This window comes from Misgurnus anguillicaudatus, chromosome 18, assembly GCF_027580225.2.
Source record: "Misgurnus anguillicaudatus chromosome 18, ASM2758022v2, whole genome shotgun sequence".
Taxonomy (NCBI): Eukaryota; Metazoa; Chordata; class Actinopteri; order Cypriniformes; family Cobitidae; genus Misgurnus; species Misgurnus anguillicaudatus.
In genome coordinates, this window is record NC_073354.2 from 25,558,135 (window position 1) to 25,581,230 (window position 23,096).

The window sequence follows — 23,096 nt, forward strand, 5'->3', positions numbered from 1 at the left end:
CAGTTTAAAACTGCATTAAAACTGTTTAGTATTGGGGTCCATTAAAGTCCATTAAAATGAAGAAATCCTGAAATGTTTTCCTCAAAACACACATAATTTCTTCTCGACTGAACAAAGAAAGACATCAACATTTTGGATGACATGGTGCTGAGTAAATTATCTGGATTTTTTTAAGAAAACGGACTAATCCTTTAAATAGCAGAACAGCAGTGGATAGATGTTGATGATGACATCAGCCGAGTGCTCTCACCTGGAAGAACCCTGACGTTGCGGCTTGATTCAAAGGGTGTACCATCTTTGAGCCAGGTGATGATGGCAGGAGGGTATGACTGAGCTTCACAAATGAGAGAGGTGGGGCTGTTGAGCGTTACAGTGACTTCTTCAGCTGAACCCTCAGGATCAGAACCAGCAATGGTGGGAGATACTGGACACAAAAACATAATGGGGTAAAAATATCCTCAGAGAAGACCATAATAACACATTTCAATGCTGCCATGCCAACGTACCTAATACATTCAGGTTGAAGTGTCTGCTTCGGTCTCCAGCACTGTTTGAGGCCAAGCAGCTATACCTGCCTGTGTCGGCCACCTGTGATCCACTGATCTGAAGAAACCGCCCATTTGACATCACCTGCAACCTTGCATCACTAGCCAACGTCTGCCCATCCTTTAGCCATGTGATTTCTGGCACTGGATTTCCTACACACACAAAAATATTGGTGGTTGACAGCTGGTAAAACATCAAACAGAGGTCATGGAGTAAATGAAGAATTTGGTTTCAAAACGCGATAAACGGCACTTAAAAAATTCCAGATCATTTACTCACCGCCATGTCATCCAAAATGTTGATGTCTTTCTTTGTTCAGTCGAGAAGAAATTATGTTTTTTGAGGAAAACATTCCAGGATTGTTTTCATTTTAATGGACTTTAATGGACCCCAACACCTAACAGTTTTAATGCAGTTTAAAATTGCAGTTTCAAAGGACTCTAAACGATCTCAAAGGAGGCATAAGGGTCTTATATAGAAAGACGATTGTCATTTTTGGCAAGAAAAATAATAAAAATATGCACTTTTAAACCACAACTTCTCTTCTCCCTCCGGTCGTGTGAAGTGGCAGTGCGACATCACGTAATACGTCATCATGTCAAGAGGTCACGGATGACGTATGTAAAACTACCCAACACCCCCCCCCCCCCCCCGTGGTTACAACTGTGGAGAAAGAGGACAGTTCTGACATTGTTGTATGTCGAATGATACAAATTAATGTCCTTGTGTCAGTTTATTGTTTAAAATGGTCCGCAAATGTGCGCTTCATATATGTAACACGTGACCTTTCGACATCATTACGCAAATGCGTGAGGTCGCACTGGCTCGTCACACAGCTGGAGGAAGACGAGAAGTTGTGGTTTAAAAGTTATTTTTTCTTGCCAAAAATGACAATCGTTTCGCTAGATAAGACCCTTATGCCTTGTTTGAGATCATTTAGAGACCTTTGAAACTGCAATTTTAAACTGGATTAAAACTGTTAAGTGTTGAGGTCCATTAAAGTCCATTAAAATAAAATAAAAAACTGGAATGTTTCCTCAAAAAACACGGATACTAGTTTCCCTCATCTACCTTGTACTTTGTGATCAACAAACAAACAAAATTATAATTTGATGACATTGATAAACCTGTGGTGGTTTTCTGTGGCAGGGAATAAACGTAAGCCATCAAAATCGAATAATTTACGTGAGAGGCCCTCGGGCGGAAAAAAAAATGCCGGCTGTTGCTTGTTCTCACGCGACAGCATCAAGCTTCTCTCATGCTAACACATTGAGCCCAGGGGATCTTATGAAAAACTTTCCATTATTTTACTCGAAGTCAACGAAAATCAAGCAGAACCAAAACTTTTTACAGCTGATCGCCGTCAAAAAAGTTCAGCAACGATGTCCCAAGAATGACAGCAGCAATGACAGTGTTCTTAACTCTTTCACCGCCATTGACGAGATATCTCGTCAATTAAGAGAAAACGCTTCCCCGCCAATGGCGAGATTTTCCATCTTTCCGCAATACCGCTTTTATCCACCAGGTGGCGCACTTCCGCAACTTATACAACCCGGAAGTATTGCCCTCTGACAAGCTGTTGCATGTCCGTGTCTATTTAAAGATCGCTCTGAATGGGATCTCTATGAAAAGTCCGTCACAAAAATGGAATTATCTCTGCTTTTTGCTCAAAATGTGGTGTTTTTGCAGAAACCTACCCATATTCAAAAGCTGATTAGAAAAGAACTACTCAAGGTAGGATGAAACATTTTTTTTTGTTTGAAAGCAGAGGGTCTGTTCTTTCATTTGGTATATTTATGTTTATATATCTGAAGAAGAACATTTTCTGGAAGGCATTAAACTTTGGTGAAAATCATGAAAGGCGCTGGCGCTGGCTGGCAACTTTTTTTAAAAATGCTGGCGGTGAAAGAGTTAATATTTGATTAATGCCATTAATGTTTATTTTTTTATCACTGTATACAACTAGTCAACTAAATGAATATAACATGGCAAAGATGAATGCACATTTTTTTGATTCAATAGATTTACAGCATTTTGCTGAAAAATAATACGTTTTTATAATAAATCTTTGAAAATCAAATTATTGATTTGAATTTTTAATGCCATTATAACCTAAAGATGCTGTGTGAAAGTTTGTAATAGAAAATAAGCGTTTTTATCTTTGTCACTTTCTTGGTATAGAAAACATTTTTACCGAACATTTTTACCAAAATTAGTCAAAATGGATTTATTGCGTTTTGGAACCAAACTCTTCAAATATAGATAAGCTGTGCTGGTCTTTCTCACATACCAGTGACCTCACAGGCCAAGATGACGTTCTGTTTCTCCTTCACCTTCACATCCTCCACTGTGCCCTCATTGACAATGCTGGGTGGTACTGAGGTTTACAAAAAAAAATTCATATAAGTTTATGTTTTTTAAATTCTGCTTTACCATCTACTGAGCTGCATCATAGCCTCTCACTGCCTATGCTCATATTATCGACATGCTCGAAAAGCCCAAAAGTCATATGTCAAACTAGTATCAAGTACAGTGTTGTGTTACCCAGGACGTTTAAGTCAAAGCTCTTCCTTTCTTCTCCAGCAGAATTAGACACAATGCAGGTGTATCTCCCAGCATCCTCGCTTGCGGCATGCATTAAACGCAGTCCTCGTCCACCTAATATTACAGACATTTATCAGATTCATTCATTTTGGCTGACCCCTGAAATTATTTTTGCAGGAAGAAAAATAAAATAATATTCCTAGAGAATTCCTTAATCGGCCATAAATTTTTATTACATCTGCATACTGAATAATGAATCAGATGTTGAAACAGAAAGTAAGCTTAGAGTTTCAAATTGTCCCAAAAAAACCACAGTGGATAAATGTCACTATTGTTTAGTAAGAAACGAGAGGCCTTAAGTCAACAGCTGTTTAAACAGAGCTTAACCTGTCAACGTGAGCCAAACAACCCATTTTCACTCCCAGCTTCTATAAACAAATAATTATCACTCTCCAGGAAAGCACTAAGCTAATCACCTGAATAAATACACTCATGTCCTTTCATCCCTTGGGTATATCTCATATAAATACTACTAATTCTCTGTGGGCATATTACTGAATTAATAATGTGGTCATGCAGTATCTCCTGGTCAGTACTAAAACCCACTTCTAAGATCCCATCTTCCTGTTTTCTGTCCAGCTCAATGTCTTGGCTTTCAAAAAGTACAATACCATAGGACTTTTATTTACAATGTGGTATATTTTACAGGGTTGACCTTTGGCGGTCTAAAGTTACAATGATTGATGTTCCTTATGCTTGGTGCAGACAGAGGATCAGTCTCTGTTTACATTGGAAGCTGTTAATGGAAAGACTTCACATGTTCAAATATAAGAACAGCTGTCCTACTGTGTTTCTTCTCAATTATCCTTTGATCTGTGGTGTTTGGCTGCTTATTGAAACTATCTGCTTACATTGTATTTAATTTGAGCTATTACACCTGTTTAACTTCATCCTTGGTTTGTATAGGCTCTTCTTCAGTTAGGATAAGAGGACACAGGTGGTCTAGACATTTTGGACCAAACAAAAGTGATCATGGGAGTGGAGGCTGTCCACCTGAAATGACACGAACTGAGCTAGACATGTTGACCGGCTGGCCGTCCTTAAGCCAGGTGATGGCTGGTGGTGGCATTCCAGAGGCTTCGCAGGTCAGAACAACTGGGTTCTTCACAACAACACTCACATTCTCTGGCACCTGAGTCTGGCCGATGATGGTGGGAGGAACTGAAACAATACAGATGTAAAATCTATAAAATCTTCAAAAGCTTCAAACTGTTACACCATATGGTTCTGAAATTAAGTAAGAGAGAGCAGAACTCTAAAAGTTATATTATTGATGCATATCCATTTTATTTATTTATTTTATACAAACCCATGTTTTGATTGGTTTTGCAATGACAAAAAATAAATCACAGAAAAGCTTCAAACTAAAGGGTTGACCGTTACGTTAACCACTAGTTAATACACATGGAGCTTTACTATATGCTTGTTCTATATGACAACAACATGAGGCAAAGTGTAATTTACATTGCAAAAAAAAACTTTCTTGCTTAGTATTTTTGTCTTGTTTTAGTACAAATATAAAAAAATTGAGATCAAGATGTATTTTCTTAATGAGCAAAATGACCTAAGACACTAAGTATATATTTAAATGAAATTGTGCTTAAAACAAGCAAAAAAATCTTACAATGGGGTACACTGCAAAAATGATTTTCAAGAAAAAAACTTCTTAGTATTTTTGTCTTGTTTTCAGTAAAAATATCTAAAAATTCTTAAATTAAGATGCTTTTTCTTGATGAGCAAAACGACCCAAGAAAATAAGTCTAGTTATTAGACCAAAAATATCAAATTTTAGTGATTTTTTGCATAAAACAAAAAAATCTGCCAGTGGGGTAAGCAACATTTTTTTGAACTTTTTCTTAAACACTAAATTCAAGAAAAATTCAAGAAAAACTTGCTTAGCCCATTGGCAGATTTTTTTGCTTGTTTTATGCACAAAATCACTTAAACTTGATATCTCTGGTCCAAAAGTTAAACTTATCTTCTTGCCGCTTAGCTCATCAAGAAAAAGCATCTTAATCTAAGAATTTTCCGATATTTTTACTGAAAACAAGACAAAAATACAAAGAAGTTTTTTCTTGAAAATCATTTTTTGCAGTGTAAGAAATATTTTTTTAATTTTACTTGAATTAAGTGTTTAAGAAAAAATTCAATTGTATGATTTTTTTCTCATCCCATTGGAGACGTATTTGGATTTTTTGCACCCTACTTAAAGAGCACCTATTTCATTGCTTAAAAACAACGTTATTTTGTGTATTTGGTATAATACAATGGGTTTGCATGGTTTATGGTTAAAAAAACACATTATTTTCCACATACCATACATTTTTTAGCTTCAGATTTCACTCTCCTTCCAAAATGCACAGAATTGAAAAGCTGAATACCTCTGACGTCAGCCGGAAAATGTGACGCTCCTTACCATGTTTGAAAGATTCGCTCACAATGCAATGCTATCAGGAGTTAATTTACAGGCTGTGAGACAATGCGGGAGGAATTATAATAATGTTGGTCTTGTTTACATCACCAATCCCAGGAATTAAACTGTTGCCTACAATCCGTGTGTTTGTTGTAGTCCAAGAAAAGAGATTTACGTTGGAGACGATAATTCGCGTCATTGTTTACTTTTGATGTATGTATCTTTTGCATATCGTTAATATGTAATACACACTTAAACACCAAAGAAAATTTAAAAAATGTGAATCGGACAATAGGTGCTCTTTAAAAGCCTTGTTTTTCATCCACACCTAATGAGAGGTGCTGCTACTTACCTGTATGTTAAATAATCTTAAATGTTTTAATCCAAAGCTTATCAAAAATTTACAGTGAAATATAACGTGTACATTTTTTATCAGTATTGGTATTCCCTGATTTCGAACCTATGACCTTTTGGTTTGGATAGTGTGTGCGCCCTAAAAGATGCTTCCTAACATTAAATACGTAATTTTCTCTTTTGATCTGAAGAACTAATATTATCAGTATTATAAATAATAGTGACAAAATCAAGAAACAACAACTCATCATCCATTCCTCTTACCATGTACATTAACGTCATATTTCCTGTCAGCCTGTCCGGCAACATTGACAGCAATGCAAGTGTATCGTCCAGTGTCAGCCACCTGAGCGCCCTGAATCCGTAACAGCCTCCCCTCATTAATTATCTGAGCCCTGCGACCAGTCAGGGGTCTGCCATCCTTCATCCATGAAATGGCAGGTCTGGGCACCCCATCGGCTTCACACTCTAAAGTAACATCTCCACCTCGCGTTACCGTCTCCTCATGTAGACCATGAACTGAGGAGCCGATGGAGGGACGAACTGTTTGTGGCCAAGGAAAAGAGAAACACGTTTACATTATGAACAATTGAATTAAACCGTTTTTGGCAGCATAAGAATGATAAGTGAATCTTTGTGTGATATGTTTGAGTTTTAGCATTAGTGCGTGTGTTATATAATGGGAAAAATGGTTGTTGTACCATAGACTTGCAGGCTATACTCCTTCATTGCATTGCCAGCTGCACTGGAGGCCAAACAGGTGTAAGATGCAGCATCTGTCCTCTCAGCGCTGGAGATCTGCAGCTGACGGCCACCAGACAGAATACGCACACGAGAGTCACCCTGCAGCTCTGAGCCTGAGACAAACACACTTATAAAACAACTGTTTTATGATCACAAAATCACAGGTCCAATCTGGCCGTAATAAACAAGGACTTTGCTGCCGTAACATGGCTGCAGGAGGCGCAATGATATTACGCAGCTGAAAATAGTCCCCTTTCAATGCCAGGGGACTATTTTCGGGAAGTGCGTAATATCACTACGCCTGCTGCAGCCATGTTACAGCAGCAAAGTCCTTGATTATTACTCCAGAATGAGAGTATAGTTCCTAGCCATATAAAGTAACTACAGAAGAGTCAAGTTTTAAATAGGAAAAATATTGAAAGTCTTTGGTTATTTGTTAGCGCGATGCTAATGGTCTAATCAGATTCAATGGATTGTGCTAACCTATGCTAAAAGAGGTAACGCCAGATCAGCTGAATGGATTCCAAAACGTTAAAAATCATATGTCCCTTTAAGAGAAAAGATGAAAAAGGTATAAGACTGCAAACATGATAACAATTAGGATGATGATAAGAAGTCTTACTGTCTTTCTTCCAGGAGAGACTTGGAGGAGGGATGCCACTGGACTCACACACGAGTGTGATAAGGCTTCCCTCAATCACAGTCAGTGGAGACACCTCATCAGATCCACGGATACTGGGAGGAACTGGGAAAAGAGAGTGAAAACAAATAAGGAAAATAAATGGCATAAACTTGGCATCACTACCCATAATGCATCACTCAGGTATGTATTTATTCAGTACTCACCCCACACATTCAGATTATAGTTTTTTTCAGTTTTTCCTGCCACATTGGTGGCCTCACACGTATATCTGCCTGTGTCCTGCACCTGAGCATTGTCAATCTGCAAACAGTAAACTATTTAGCACACATTGTAAGGTTCCCAGTGTGTTCTGGGTGGTTACTAAATGACTAATGTACCTTCAGAAGACTTGAATTCTCTGAAAGACTGAGTCCTGGCTTTCTATAGAGCGGGCGTCCATCTTTCTTCCAACTTAGCACAGGTGGAGGGATGGCATCGCTTTGACAATGCAGCTGCACTGTTTGACCAATCAGAACCGTGTTGTTTACCTCCTCACCCATGATGTTGGGCGGCACTGGGGGCAAAGACAGACATAAGTGCATTATCAACTTATCTAAACTGTGCTTAATAATAAGCATTTTTCACAAGCAATCATGTTTCTCTGTGTAAATTGCAGGTATGCATTTAAATCAAGACTTGTTTGTATATTTACAGAACATCCAAACATGTGTATGACTTCTTTGGGTTTGGAGTGTGTTTTGTAAGCTCACCATACACAAGGAGCTCATATTCTCGTTGCTGTTCACCGCCTGCATTCACAGCTACACAGGTGTAGTGACCGGTGTCACTCACCTGTGCGCTAATAAACGACAAAATTCTGCCACCTGACAATATCTGAAAATAGAGAAAATTGTAATAAACTGGCAAAACAAAACGAGTGAAATATCCCCCCTGTGCATTATGTAATATGGATGTTTGCACACTACAGCATCCAAAACACAGACCTGGATGCCATCTGTGAAGCTGGAGACAGGGCTGCCGTCTTTGAGCCAGGTGAGACTGGGAGTAGGAAGTCCTGAGGCTTCACACTCCAATCTGATTGGGTCATTTACCACTACTGTTATCATTCCTCCTTTACTAGCAATAGAGGGAGGAACTAACCCACAGAGAGAGAAAAAGTACATACAATTTAACACAGAGAGAAAAAATATAAAATGACTAACAAACAACCTCTTGCAAACACACTCACCATACACCTGCAGGCTGTGTGTGAAATCAACGCTGCCGGCCACATTGATGGCCACACACTTGTAGAGTCCAGCGTCTGAAACCTGTGCATGGTCGATCTCCAGCACCTGACCTCTACTCAAAATGTTAACCCCTGCAGCGCTGGTCAACGGACGACCGTCCTTATACCATGTGACAGCTGAAGTAAATACGAAAGAAGAAATTAAGAGTTTGGTTCCAAAACGCAATAAATCCATTTTGACTAATTTGGGTAAAAACGTGTTTTCTATACCAAGAAAGTGACAAGATGAAAACCACTATTTTCTGTTACAAACTGTCACCTAGCATCTTTAGGTTATAATAACATAAAAAATTCAAATCCATAATTTGATTTTCAAAGATTTATTGTAAAACCTGATTATGTTTTCATTAAAATGCAATAAATCCATGACAAGTTTTTTTTAAATGGTATAAATCTATTGAATCAATATATAAATGTCCATTCATCCTTGCCATGTTATATTCATTTAATTAACTAGTTGTATAAAAATAAACATCAATGGCATTAATCAAAAGACTTTGTCATATTAAGAGCACTGTCAATGCTGCTGTCATCCTTGGGACGTCTTCGCTGAACTTTTTTTGACAGGGATCAGCCATAAAAATGTTTTGATCCTGCTCGATTTTTGTTGACTTCGTGTAAAATAATGTAAAGTTTTTCATAACATCTGCTGGGGTCAATGTGTTAGCATGACAGAAGCTTGATGCTGTCATGTAAAAACAAACAACAGCTACCATTTTTCCGCCTCCCGAGTGACTCTCACGTAAATGATTTGATTTCGATGGCTTATGTTTCTTCCCCGCCACAGAAAACCACCACAGGTTTCAAGGTATCAATGCCATTAAAAGTACTATTTTGTTTTTTTGTTGGTTTGTTAATCACGAAGTACAAAGTAGATGAGGAAAACTAGGATTATGTGTGTATTCAATGATCCGCCATTGTTGTTTACAGTGTGTGGAATGGTGCGCTGTGACTTGTTGAGGGGATTTATTAAGGAGAAAGTATGACAGAATAACATGGCGGACATTGGATTTTGTGTAAAATGAAGAATTTACTTTTTAATACTGACCAGATACAATACTGATTTTGGTGGTAACAATATTTTTTTTAATGCCGTTTATCAGGTTTTGGAACCAAACTCTTCAAATATACTAAGTGTTACCAACATCCATCATTACTGCTGTGAATTATTAGCCGGTTCTAAATGTAGCAGGACTCACCTGGCAGAGGACTTCCTGTTGCTTTACACTTCAGTTGAATTTGAAATCCAGCAAGGATGGTTTCATTTAGGATCTCTCCTGCATGTTGAATGCTGGGTGGTTCTATAAAATACATACAGTATATATACACAAATTTATTTTCTCTTGAAGCAAAGATTGACTCATATTTCAAATAAAACACAAATGAGAAAACCTACAGTATAGGTGATAAGCCTCATTCTCATTACTGTTAATTCTGTCTTAAAATCAGTATAGAATATATTACACTGCAAAAAATGACTTTCTTACTTAGTATTTTTGTCTTGTTTTCAGAAATATCTAAACATTCTTAAATTAAGATGCTTTTTCTTGATAAGCAAAATGACCTAAACAAGTTTAATTTTTAGACAAAAAATATACAATTTAAGTGAATTTGTGCTTAAAAATGCAAAAACATCTGCCAATAGGATAAGAAAAAAAATCTTGAAATAAGATTTCTTTTTTCTTTTACACTTAAATTAAGCTACATTTTTTTACCCCATTGGCAGATATTTTTGCTTGTTTATTTTTTGTATATTTTTTGTCTAAAAACTAAACTTATTTTCTTAGGTCATTTTGCTAATCAAGAAAATACATCATTTAAGAATTTTTTGATATTTTTTACAGAAAACAAGACAAAAATACTAAGTTAGAAAGTCATTTTTAGCAGTGTATATTGCAGAACAACAAGTACTGTCATTTTATTCTATAATTACAATAAACTATATACTATACTATAATTGTATTGTATATATGTAACTACCCATAACTACTAATAACAACTACAGCATTAAACAAAGTTAAAATTCCTGTGTTCCCTGAGTGTTACATTTCTTACCGTGCACATTGAGGCGAATGTGCTGCTGTGCCTCGCCTGCTGCATTAGTTGCCACACATGTATATTTCCCAGCATCCTCCAATCTGGTCTTTTTGATGTGCAACACCCTGCCTGCTGATTCCAGCTACATACCACACAGAGGAGAGACAGTGTGATTGTATATAAAATCTGAGATCTTAGGATCTGAGTTTCTTAAAAGCAAGAAACTTCAGATGAAGTAAGTCCGTCCATCGACAAGTAAAAAAAACTAGTCTGAGCATTAAATGCAACTAAAATTAAAGGCGGGTGCATGATTAAAAAAAAACACTTTGGAAAAGGGTACCAAAACACACTTGTAGCCAATCAGCAGTAAGGGGCATGTCTACTAATCGACATCGTTGCCTGCATGGGTGTGGGGCGGGTCTATCAAAAGAAGGTCCAGATTCTATTGAGGTAGGGGCGTGTTTGTTAAGGTGATTTCAAATATCAACATTGGCTTTCAGAGATCATGCACCCCGCCTTAAATCAATAAACCATCTTTATTATTATTACATCACTTCGTTTCGTGCCTGCTGTTTTCTCAATCATCTCTGTATCTGCATTGTGGCTTAATTCACAACAGAGTTAACCTTTTGAGTAACGGACATGACACTGACATGACAGAGATCTAGTGAGCTTGATCTAAAGTTGGATCTGTGTTATCTAACAAATTTGGACGTACACTGTAGGCATGGTTGGATCTATCATTTTGGTGTTTTCGGCTGGATGGAAGTCGGCAGGATCCATCACAAGTCTTTAGTGAGCTAAAGTCAAGTTTTGGGGTCTCACCTTCAGAAATTCTTCTGTTGTGTCCACAGGACGGCCGTCTTTGAGCCAAGTGATGCTGGGAGGAGGAACTCCACTGGCAACACACTGCAGACTGATGGGTGCATGAAGGACTACGGACCTCTCAGATAGTCCAGAAGAACGAATAGTAGGGGGGACTTACAGACAAATACAACAAATAAAAACAAAACGTAAGACCCCTAAAGTTAAATCAGATTTGTAATTGAGAAAATTAACGTTTAACAGAGGTACAGTATAAACTTAATTAAATGCTCTCTATAATAAATATGCATTGGGTTTCTGAACTCAAAAGCTTGACCAGTAAAGTAACACGTCTAACCAAGTCATTTTTAAAGTAACTTGAGAAATTCAAATACAAAATTACCTAAATAAACTCCCCCTCTGTCAGCAGATGAGGCAAACATCACACAAATATATTAACAGAAAATTGCAGTAATCATTTATACAAAAACATTGTATAAAATGTGATCATTACCATAAACAGATACTTTAAACTGTCTCTCTTGTTCTCCAGCATCATTGGTCGCTACACAGTGAAATACAGCTGTATCAGACAACTGAGCACGTGAAACGACCAACCGCCGTCCATTAGATGCGATCCGCACACCCTCACCCTGTCTGACCGGCACGCCATCTTTCAGCCACCTTAAAAAAAAGAGAGGTTCAAAAGAGTACGTGAAGAGATTATAATGCATTAGTTGTATGTGTGAGTTTGCGCATTGAGGTCCTCACGTAATGGTTGGTGTAGGGGTGCCTGTAGCGTGACACTCCAGCTCTAGAATATTGTTTATGATGACGGTGGTGTCTGTAGTGTCGCTTGCCCCATCGACAACAGGAGGAACTGAATATACATAGAGAAGACTCATTATTGTCACATATTACAAAACTGATTGTTTAGGTCCTACATTCGGCAGGCGTAGTGATATTACGGACTGCCCAAAAATAGTCCCCTTGATTACTTTCAATGGCAGGGGACTATTTTCGTGCAGTGTGTAATATCACTACGCCTGCTGCAGCCATGTTACATCAGCAAAGTCCTTGAATCTTACGCCAGAATGAGAGTATAGTTCCTAGCCATATCTGCCTAGAAAATCACAACTTTTAATTTCCGTCGTTCTTAGTACACAATGTAACTACAGAAGAGTCAAGTTTTAAATAGGAAAAATATTAAAACTCTTTTTAGCGCAATGCTAATGGTCTAATCAGATTCAATGGATTAAGCTAAGCTATGCTAAAAGTGCTAGCGCCAGACCCGGAGATCAGTTGAATGGATTCCAAAGCGGTAAGAATCTTTTATCATAAACCGTTTTGACGCGTGTGAAGCAGGCACTTATTTTGACAAAACACGTGATGCACATGGTTTAAATGACGCAATAAACACATATTTTGAAAACGCAAGCAACACACGTGACACTCGAACATTTATTTAGAATTAGCGCCCCTCGGATGAGCAGTCACGAGCCGCCACTGATAGATGGACTGCATTGGTCTGTTGTGCAGATGTATTAGGACCTTAATAGTGTCCAGATGTTCAGAAGATCAACGTGCAGGTCGAGACAAGATCTGTCTGGCTCACTCACACATAAACATGAGACACTAATGTTACTGATTACTGTGGATAGTAAAAAATAGGATGCCTGAAGATATTTGGAATAACACTGAAGTGATTTTATTTGCCTGGTCGGGTCAACGTTTAATAGATTGCTAGAAAAATGTTTGGTGGATTCACTTATCAACTTGTGTCTTGAGCAATGCCTTGATAAACAAAAACAATCCAGTTAACTAAACTCACTCGATTAGACTTAAGAGATTTCTCAGATATGTTTGTGTGTAAATGTGTGTTCATATACCTAATACGCTGACGTCATATTTGATATCCTTCTCTCCTGCAACGCTGGTTGCCATGCAAACATATCGACCAGCATCGGACGGAAGAGCACTGAGGATCTCGATTTTTCGCCCATGCTCTAGAACCCGCAGGTTCTCTCTCGCTGTCACTGGAGAACCATCCTTCAGCCAGGTCAGTGAGGGGGGTGGGTGACCTGTAGCCTTACACTCCAATGTCAGAGATTTACTGAGCACAACCTTTGTGTCTGTGGGACTGTCCGAACCTCCAGTGATGGAGGGGGGAACTGATGCAAAGAAGTAGAGAATAGCAGAAGTGAACAAAAGGTGAAAAATGTTCAAATCCAGTGCAACTTAATGACACAAAAGTATTTAATTATTTGAATTTCTTTTGGACATGTTGGATGTATAAGTTTCACTTCTGTCATAAATTTGCAAATGTTGCCCACTAGGGGCACTGATTAATTTTTTTTACATTCTTTTCTTATAAATAAACTATTTTTATTACATTGAAATAAACACTACAACATGCGTTAGCGTGTCCTCACCATAGACATCCAGTTCGTAAACCTTCTCAGCTGTGCCGGCTACACTGGTGACCTTACAGGTGTACTGTCCAGCATCAGATACCTGAGCTCTGGAGATCTTTAGGACCTGTCCACGCTCCACATACTGGGCCTGTCTGCTGGACAGAATTGTCTCACCATTTTTGTACCATGTGATGGCAGGGAGGGGCACACCTCGTACTTCACACTCCATAGTCACTGTGTTACCCAGCAGAACTGTCAGCTCGGAAGACACATTTCCTCCCTTAATACTGGGCGGCACTGAGCGGGAAAAAAGGATTGACAGATGGAGTGAAATTCATGACAGGGCCTTCTATATGAGTATGTTCGTAGTTAAAGGAATAATTCACACAAACATAAAAATTATCTCATAATTTACTTAGAAATGTGAAATATAAACAAGCGTTTTTTTTAGCAATACATTCGAACACGGCAGCACATCTCAATGGAACAAATAAGATTTCAAGTTATAGACATGCCGCCATATTTAAATGTATCACTCAGATCTGTTTGTTTGCATTTAATTTAGCTAAATAAGCCTTAAATGATGGATGTATGTGCTTATTGGAGTTGGTATTGGTATTTTGAGTGACATATAAGATAACATGATGGCATTTTAATATAAAATGATTTGTTTGTGTTAAACTGAAGATAGTGATTCATATATCTGGAATGGCATGAGAGAAATTTCAAATTTCATTTTAGGGGAAATTATTCTTTAATTGTATTTTTTAACATACCAAAGACACTGAGGTTAAATTCCTTGGACTGCTTTCCGGCCGAGTTGGTGGCGCTACATTGGTATCGTGCCTGATCACCTAAACGAGCACTTTTGATCTTCAACTGCTGTCCTCTATTCGAAACTTCAATATTGGGGTCACCCAAAAACACGGGCCTAAAATCACAGGGTGAGATATACAGCTAAATCTAATGGTCCTTTAATTGTTGCCTTAACATTTAAGAATAAGTATAAATTATAGATGTAAAGAGAAATTTACAAAGCTTTGTGAAGTAACTTACTTCCTGTCCTTGTACCAATTAATTGTGGGAAAGGGATCACCTTTGGCCCTGCATTCCAGAATGACCTCCTGATTAAGTATAGCAGACACGTCACGTGACCCTGTCCCGATGATTGTAGGTGGAACTAAACAGAAAATGAAACATCTGTAAAGGATGTAAAAACTGCAATATATCCTAACAAATTAATGTCTGTTACAGAAAATTTTTACGACGTCAGAGTCAACATGAAACCGTATTCGCTACCTATTTTAGTTCATGGGTCACATTAACAACAACTCAGTGTGGCTTAGATGATGTCAGAGAAAAAGCAAGTTAAAAATGCTAGCAAAGCAAGTTTTTTTGGAATAATGAACAACAGTCAATGTTCTACAATAAGATCAAAAATGTGCATTAAGGAAGTAAAATGGTCATGTTGATATGATTTTAACAGAAACATAAAACCACCATTTTGCTGCTTACCCAAAACATCCAAGTAAAAGTCTTTCTCTGTGCTTCCCGCAATGTTGATGGCCTTGCAAGTATAGCGGCCAGCATCTGAAACAGCCACTTTAAGCAGCCTCAAAGTTTTTCCCTTCTGCAGAATGTGCACATTGCTGCTAGAAGCCACCTGGATAATTGGTACATGCAACAGTTGTTTCAAAAGCGTTTATATCTACTACTAACACAGTAGTAGATGGTGCCAGGGGGGCCCCAGTTTTATGACATTTTATAAAATACATTAATTTATCAGGAATTCTGTGTAATTAAACCTAAAAAGAAATGAGGCTACTAACCAACAGCACTACTTTGTATAACTTAATATGTTTTGTTTAATTAAAATGTTAAATTTTAGAACAGTTTTTTGTCATACATTTTCTTTGGGGGGCCGCAAAGGATTGCACCACAAGGGGGGCCGCACGCGGAAACAGTTTGAGAACCACTGTACTAACAGAATGATTTAATCATTATTGCTTATTATTATCTGTTATAAAAATAACATCTGCTAATCTAGGGTATTAAACTGTATCAGCGGTTATAAAACTGGATTTTGATTAAACATTTCCTAATTGCTCTTTTTACGACGCACACTTAATTTTGTAATTTATTCTCGTAAAGGCAGATTTATGGGTATTTTTATGACCTGTTCTTGGAGCTTAAACCCAGTGATTGCTGGAAAGTAATTTTGTATTGGCCTCTGAGTAAAACAGGAAAAACAATTTTCTCATCAGGCTTTGATTAACTGGTCTATGCATGAAAATAAAATGTGATGAGGTATATAATCTGCTGTGGTACAGCCTTCTTATTGGTTTGAAGGAAAGTGGAGCTACACATAAACATTTTTGAAGGTTTGAAAAATAGATGTGCGATTTAATAAATTGAGCTAAACTTACCACAACTCCATCTTTGTACCAGGTGATGACAGGTACAGGTGTGCCTGTGACATCACACACCAGGTTAGTCGGCTGATTCACTGCTACAGAGACGTTGAAGGGCAGACCACTGTCTCGAATATCAGGCGGGACTGGATAAAAAAGACAGAGGAAAAATGAAAAGAAAGGTTATGAAATGTGATAAAAAAAACAAGCTGAAGAGGTGTCCCAAACCGATGAACTAACCATTGACTTTAAGTTGGTATTTCTTCTCAGTTGTACCGGCATCATTGACAGCCATGCAGGTGTACTCGCCATTATCCAGGGGTGAGATGGAGGCCAGAATAAGGAGTGTGCCATCCTCCATAATAGTGACACCTGGCTCATTTCCTGTCAACTCCTGACCGTTCCTAAACCACTTTATTACTGGCTCAGGAGTGCCTGCATACATGAGAGAAAAGTTGAGAAACATGCACCTTGACTTTTCACTTTAAGGACCCTATTTTAACAATCTAAGCGTATAGTCTAGAGCACACAGCGTACGGTCTAAACGAGCGTGTCCGATTCCACTTTTGCTAATTTAACGACGGGAAAAATGGTTTGTGCGCCGAGCGCACGGTCGAAAGGATTGTTCCTATTCTCAAAATGAGTAATGGGTGTGTTTTGGGCGTAATGTGCAATAAACCAATAAGAGTCTTATCTCTCATTCCCTTTAAAAGCCAGTTGCGCTGGCGCTATGTCTAATCCCTATTTAGATGATGGACTTTGTAAACTGAAAAACGTGGAGGAAGAAGACCACCAGTTTAAGAATAATGTAAAAAATTGTGTTGTTTTCATTTTTATTCAAATTGTTATTTTTTGGGATTAAAACCTTTAAAAGCTGTTTTCTTTCAGTCATAGAAGTACAAATAGCAGGCTTTAAATTGCTGTAAATGTATCGATATCCTACATAATCATTGTAATCTCATAAAATAATTTGCAAATATGCAAGAAAAGGTTTTTACTCTAAAAATACTTTATTTGTAACAAACAAGAGATAAAGAATTTACAAATGTGCGGAGAGCTGTTTCAGCACTCGGACAATGCCATGTTTTTTTTTAAAACGCATTACTTAAAAATGTTTCTCATCTCACCATATCCACAAGTACAGAGTCATCATATACAATAAATCCATAGGGTAGCATTTAAAAAAACATTTAAAAATAGATGCATTTGTTTAAAGCATTTATTTACTTACCAGGCTACAGGTGAAGCAGCTCTTTATGCTTTCTAACGTCTCATAATCGGTCCTCATTTATGTCCAGGAGACTCAATAATCATCTTTTTTCATATTTAAAAGCATTTTTGTGCTGCTGCGCATCCACGTGTGATAAGCATACCTGCGTTGTCATCCCGTTTATAGGCGCATATTACTAACGCGCTCATTGAATAACAATAACATTATTGCGGCATTGACTTTAGACTTTAGAGCAGGTTTTAGTTGGTCAATGGCGTAGTCTATTTTAGTTGCTTCAAACTAGCAACGCGCCAACAATGCGCCTGAACACACCTCGTTTTCAGACCAGAACGCCCATGGGCACAAAATTGAGTGCAAATGCATTTGCTATTTAAACAATGTGGCGCTAAACGTGAAAATGATAATTGTGCTGGGTTGAAACTAGCAAAAGACACTTGCGTCGCGCATTGCGCTGCATTGCGCCTGGTGTTTGATAGAGCCCTAAAGGTGCATACTTGCAAAGAAAAGGTGCAAAAACTTAAGCTTAGAGGTAGCATACATGCATCTAAAAAATTACAACTGCAAATGTTCCAAATATGAAATAATTCAATAGAAACATGAAATTATGAATGAAAGAAAAATAGTAATCTATGAAAATACGTTTTCAGGTTCACCTTTGGCATGGCAAGGAAAGGCGATCTGCTGGTTAGCCACTCTCTCCTGTAAGGGGCTGTTGAAAGGCGGCTCAGAAACCTCCACCACAGGAGGGACTGTGGAGAGATTTTGGCAATGAATAATTCTGGACCAACAAATCAAGATCAATATGACTACACGCCTCCATTTCAAGCTAAAATGCTATATTCTTCCTGACCTTGCACCTGGAGCTGAATATTGGTCTCATCTTGTCCAGCGATGTTGGTGGCCACACAGGTATAAGTTCCCTCATCAATAAGCCCCACCTGGTTCAAGATCAGTGATCCACCTGAGATCCTGTAGTCAGATCCATCCGGCAGAGCAGTGCCACCCTTTAGCCAGGAAACAGAGGGTTCTGGGACTCCATGTGCAACACAGGGCAGTTCTATAGGATGGCCCACCTGAACCTTTATGATTCGAGGACCTGCTTGGATGCTGGGAGGAACTGAAAGGGCAGAAATATATCTAAAGATAAGTGTGTTTTTTGTCATTTCTTGTAATTTACTGTTTTTTCACATGTTTTTCCATTAAGCATGTGTATTTTGCGAATAAGGTTTGTAAATCAAAGTAAACCTGTGCAGATCTTCTTTAATTTAAAAAGAGGGCCGGTTAATAATAGAGTAATATAAAAAAAGTGAAAGTGGAAAAAGGGAAACTCCTCCTGAAAATAACCAATTTTTATAACATCATCTTGGGAGGAAATTGTTGCTCATGAAGCATTAACTTTGGTTGCGCTCAAAAACAACAACGTGTCCTTTTGTGACTTAAAGTGATTATTTTCCTCGCATCTTTTGGAATTTTAATCTTCCTGATGAGACTTGGTGGCTGTAATAAATCAGACAGTGAACTCCCCTCTCCTCATTCCTCACGCTTACTTCTGAAGGACTATAATCCAAGATTAAAAACATTTTAATTGCAGTCATAATAAACAACCCTATTTCAATTCATTTACAGATGTGTCTGAGACTCTAAGCCACAGCTGTCTCCTTTCATACAGTTGTTGTGCCAGACGTTAATCTGAACAATGATTTAAAAACACTCATGTTGACAAAGACGCTGGTGTAGGGGGCAGTACGACACGTAGCGCAAGGACCTTTCAAGAATTTTCCAGGTCCAATACCCTCAAATTCAAGGACTAAATGTGGGGACACATTTCAAGTGAGAGCAAGGTTACATCATGTTATCTTTTCAGATACATTGTTACAGTTCCCTTTCGAGGGAACTCGCGCTGCGTCACTGCAGTAACACTTTGGGGACGCTTCCAGGGGTAAGTGTGTCTGAATGTGTATATCAAATTCAACCAATGGTGAGGCTTAATGACAAAGACAGGTTGACGTGGGAGCCAGGAAGTATATCGCTATCTGAAATATTCCCAAAGACGGCGTTACAGGGACGCAGGAAGTATGGCAAGGGAGACGCAGCTTCTTACAGTTACATACGTAACCCGAGACGTTTTCATGTGTCAAACACAACTATGCAAAAAAGCATTTTGGTATGAACCAACATTCGCAGACGATATAGGCATTTAAAGCGAACAGTTTAGCACGTGTGCTTAAAAAGTCTAGAATTTTTATGATATTACCCTACACTACACAGGGAATAATATGAATTTTTACCAGAAAACTTCATTGCATAAAACAGATTCAAGCACTTTCAATGACCTGTATCTATGTATGTAGGCTATATTTTCAAAAACTTCCCAGGGCCTTGAATTTTTTCTCCCAGATTCACAAACTTTCAAGATTTCAAGAACCCGTGAGAACCCTGGCTTGTGCAACTGATGCTGTTCTTACCCAGCACGTTAAGTTTGACTGTCTGAGTGAAGTTTCCTGCTATGTTTGTAGCCACACAGACATACATGCCGCTGTCTGTCACTCGCGTTTCTGTGATCGTCAGAGAGCCTGACGGCAGCCGAATGTGTCTGTAAAACAGAAGGTTAAATAAGGAAAGACTTTAATTACATTTGCACATGTAAAACCACACAGGTGCTTCTTGTTTACTGAAATTATACCTCACTTACAGTGAGCTGTAAAAGAGAGAATAATCACTGTGCAATTTTAATCTGACCGCAGTCTTATTTCTTTAGGCTATGCAGTTAATACCAGCCCATGAAAAATAAACCGTTAGAAAGCGAAACGTAAAATTAAGGGGCCCAATCTAAAAAAAACACATCTGAACAACATTGCAAATTTAATGAATTGAAATAAATCAGTTTCTCCAGTGAACTCTAATTGAAAGGGTGCATACAAACTTTTTTGTCTACATGTTTTAGTAAACCACAGCACACTGACTTTATTTTCTTTTAATTGTTTTGTGTCTTTTTAATGAATAAACTTTAAAGTGGGTGACCATCTGAATTAAATAATACATATTTATGTGCACATGAACATTCTGATATAATTTTTGGAAAACACTTTTGGAAAAGGAAGTCAGGCCGAGTACCAAAACACACTTGTAGCCAGTCAGCAGTAAGGTCTACTAACCGACATCATTGCCTGGGTTGCGTATGTGTGGGGCGGGTCTATCAAAAAAAGTCCAGATTCTATTGGAGTAGGGGCGTGGTTGTTTCGGTGATTTTAAATTTCAAAATTGGCTTTTAGAGATCATGCACCCCGCCTTTAAATATGGACCTATTCAGATGTGTCATGTGGCTACGTTTACACGAAACGATCTGAAGAGAACATTCAAAAATGGCATTGCGTTATCACTTTTTATTCTGCGTTTATACGAGTGTTTTGGGGGGAAATCTGCGTGCATATGGTGACGCAAAAGTGTGTGATATTCGATGTAGTGTGCACTCCAGGCGGCTAGGTGGCAATGTGAAGTACTGACACACAACAACACCAAGTCCGCGCGCCTGCGTACAACCTTCTTTTACTTCTCTCTCTAGTAGCGCCTTCTCTGATCAGTAATATTAGCTGTGAATATTTCGTACAACTGCTGGAAAGACTCTTGTATATTTATCAGAGCTGCTATGGCAACTTGAAGGTCCGACATATGGAAATAATCAGACATGTTTGTTTTAATTTTCCTGAACTGGCGCATGCATGTTACATAAACGCGTACGCGACCGTGAGCAGACTTGCGTTTTTACCCTTTAGACGGGAACGCGACGATAGAGCGTTTTTAAGATTTCCACTCTGGAGGGTGATTTCACTTTTTTGCGTTTTTAAGACCCAAAAACACATTCGCCATGTAAACGAAAAGCACATCTGATACAATATTTTTAAGTTTTAACTCTCAAGCATTCTCATGTAAACAGGGCCTTATATTTAATGTCTACTGCACATGATTTTTAAGCTGATTTGTAATTTCCGAAATGGGATGCATATAGGAACATGTTTTTTGTGTGTTTGGATTGTATTTAAACATTGTATTTAAACTGTTTTCTGAAATATTGTATATTCTTTACATAAAACGTATGTAATGTATCCTTTCTGAAATCACATAAGTGAGATTGATACCTGGGAGAGAAAGGAGAAATTAGCTGCTTGTCTTGAGCCCACGAGATGAGGGGAGGAGGAACACTATCCACCTCACATGGCAGTGTGACGTCATCACCCACTGTTACAGACATCTCCAACAACTCATCTGAATGACCCTGTATCCCTGCTCCACCACCACTGCTTGGTCTGGGCCTCACTGCACACATTCACACACATTCATGTCAGTGAAATCAAGTGAGAAATGACTCATAGGGTGCGTTCACACGACAAAATTTCGGGAGTGACAACCGTATTTACTTACAGGTGTGAGCCTGGAAGTGTCCTGTTCAGACAGCAAATCACAGACACAAATAAAACACTGTCTGTATGAACAAGAAACCGACCTCAGACCCGTATGCTAGTTACACACGGCGTCTGTAACCATAGTGACGGACGTAAATATTAAAAAAAGTATTATTTATGCAATGGGCAAAACTTTATTTATGTAATTAACAAAAACAGCTGTCTGGTGTAACGCTTACCATTGTGCAGAGAAAAATAAACAAGGGTGGTTCCTTATTAAAGTTTTAATTTCCAAAATGAATGAACATAAAATCAGTTTCAGCAACTGCACGTTTTACCAAAGCAGATATATACAATATAAAAGTAATCATAATGAATAAAAATCGATCCGTTTTTGCAAGAAATCGAACTTTATTTAAACCATTAACGACATATCTATGATTAACGCAGCCAAATAGGAAGGAAGTGCGCTTACGCTCCCGTTCTGTAGGTGGCGCAGAGCTATGGCGCAGAGAGTATGGTTTACCAACCACAGGCAAAACCAGCCTCTTAGCGCCACCTAAAGAGCGGGAGTGTAAAAAGCGCACTTTATATGTTGCCACAGTTCTGTATGGATGCTAATAATGTTGTAAATAACGTTCAATATCCTGCAAAAACCGACCGATTTGCTTCACAAGCAGCAAAAAATGTCACCAGGAGTCATGGAGATTACTTTTGTATTGGATATATCCGCTTTTTGACCTCTCAAAGTGACGCATATTTTGCCTTGCATTATATGAATCACAGATGGGTTTTTTTTTTTGCAAAATATCTTCTTTATCGCTCTACTGAAGATAAAAGGTGAGTAAATAAACAGCTAATTTTTATATCCCTTTTATTATACAGTTAACATTATATTAATCGTCCACTTTTAAAGTTTAAACTTTATATATCTCACTTAAGTTACTTGGCTGCACGCAATTTTATGCGTAATGTAATGTGTTCTGTGGCGTCTATGAAGGTAATATAATATCACATTAACCTTATGGAGCAATTCTGCTGCGTAGCTTGCAGTCATTTTCATGCACTGTAACGTTATCTTAACACAAAGAGCAACGAATGACATGACAGACAACTGGTTGTCCAGTGCGATTCCGTTCACACGGCACAGCTTCTCTGTAAATACGGTTGTGAAACCCGAAAAGTTACAGGTGTGAGGTCGGTTATA

General features: G+C 38.2%; 1 protein-coding gene across 2 annotated transcripts in view; it reads right to left on the reverse strand.

The window, feature by feature from the left end:
* hmcn1 (hemicentin 1) overlaps window positions 1-23,096 on the reverse strand; it is a 107,825-nt gene that overhangs the window by 31,612 nt on the left and 53,117 nt on the right. For both annotated transcript variants that reach the window (XM_055185788.2, XM_055185786.2), the window contains exons 22-50: window positions 21,626-21,803; window positions 19,955-20,082; window positions 18,340-18,606; window positions 18,143-18,238; window positions 16,499-16,693; window positions 16,274-16,404; window positions 15,363-15,510; window positions 14,904-15,027; window positions 14,624-14,778; window positions 13,866-14,144; window positions 13,323-13,604; window positions 12,205-12,313; window positions 11,948-12,117; window positions 11,455-11,609; window positions 10,648-10,771; window positions 9,792-9,893; window positions 8,533-8,709; window positions 8,288-8,439; window positions 8,054-8,177; window positions 7,682-7,857; window positions 7,508-7,604; window positions 7,284-7,406; window positions 6,619-6,774; window positions 6,182-6,460; window positions 4,144-4,311; window positions 3,091-3,204; window positions 2,837-2,923; window positions 507-698; window positions 251-424 (exon numbers count right to left, since the gene is read on the reverse strand). In XM_055185788.2, coding sequence (XP_055041763.2) covers window positions 251-424; window positions 507-698; window positions 2,837-2,923; window positions 3,091-3,204; window positions 4,144-4,311; window positions 6,182-6,460; window positions 6,619-6,774; window positions 7,284-7,406; window positions 7,508-7,604; window positions 7,682-7,857; window positions 8,054-8,177; window positions 8,288-8,439; window positions 8,533-8,709; window positions 9,792-9,893; window positions 10,648-10,771; window positions 11,455-11,609; window positions 11,948-12,117; window positions 12,205-12,313; window positions 13,323-13,604; window positions 13,866-14,144; window positions 14,624-14,778; window positions 14,904-15,027; window positions 15,363-15,510; window positions 16,274-16,404; window positions 16,499-16,693; window positions 18,143-18,238; window positions 18,340-18,606; window positions 19,955-20,082; window positions 21,626-21,803 — 4,662 coding nt within the window. The remainder of the gene's footprint in view (window positions 1-250; window positions 425-506; window positions 699-2,836; window positions 2,924-3,090; window positions 3,205-4,143; window positions 4,312-6,181; window positions 6,461-6,618; window positions 6,775-7,283; window positions 7,407-7,507; window positions 7,605-7,681; window positions 7,858-8,053; window positions 8,178-8,287; window positions 8,440-8,532; window positions 8,710-9,791; window positions 9,894-10,647; window positions 10,772-11,454; window positions 11,610-11,947; window positions 12,118-12,204; window positions 12,314-13,322; window positions 13,605-13,865; window positions 14,145-14,623; window positions 14,779-14,903; window positions 15,028-15,362; window positions 15,511-16,273; window positions 16,405-16,498; window positions 16,694-18,142; window positions 18,239-18,339; window positions 18,607-19,954; window positions 20,083-21,625; window positions 21,804-23,096) is intronic.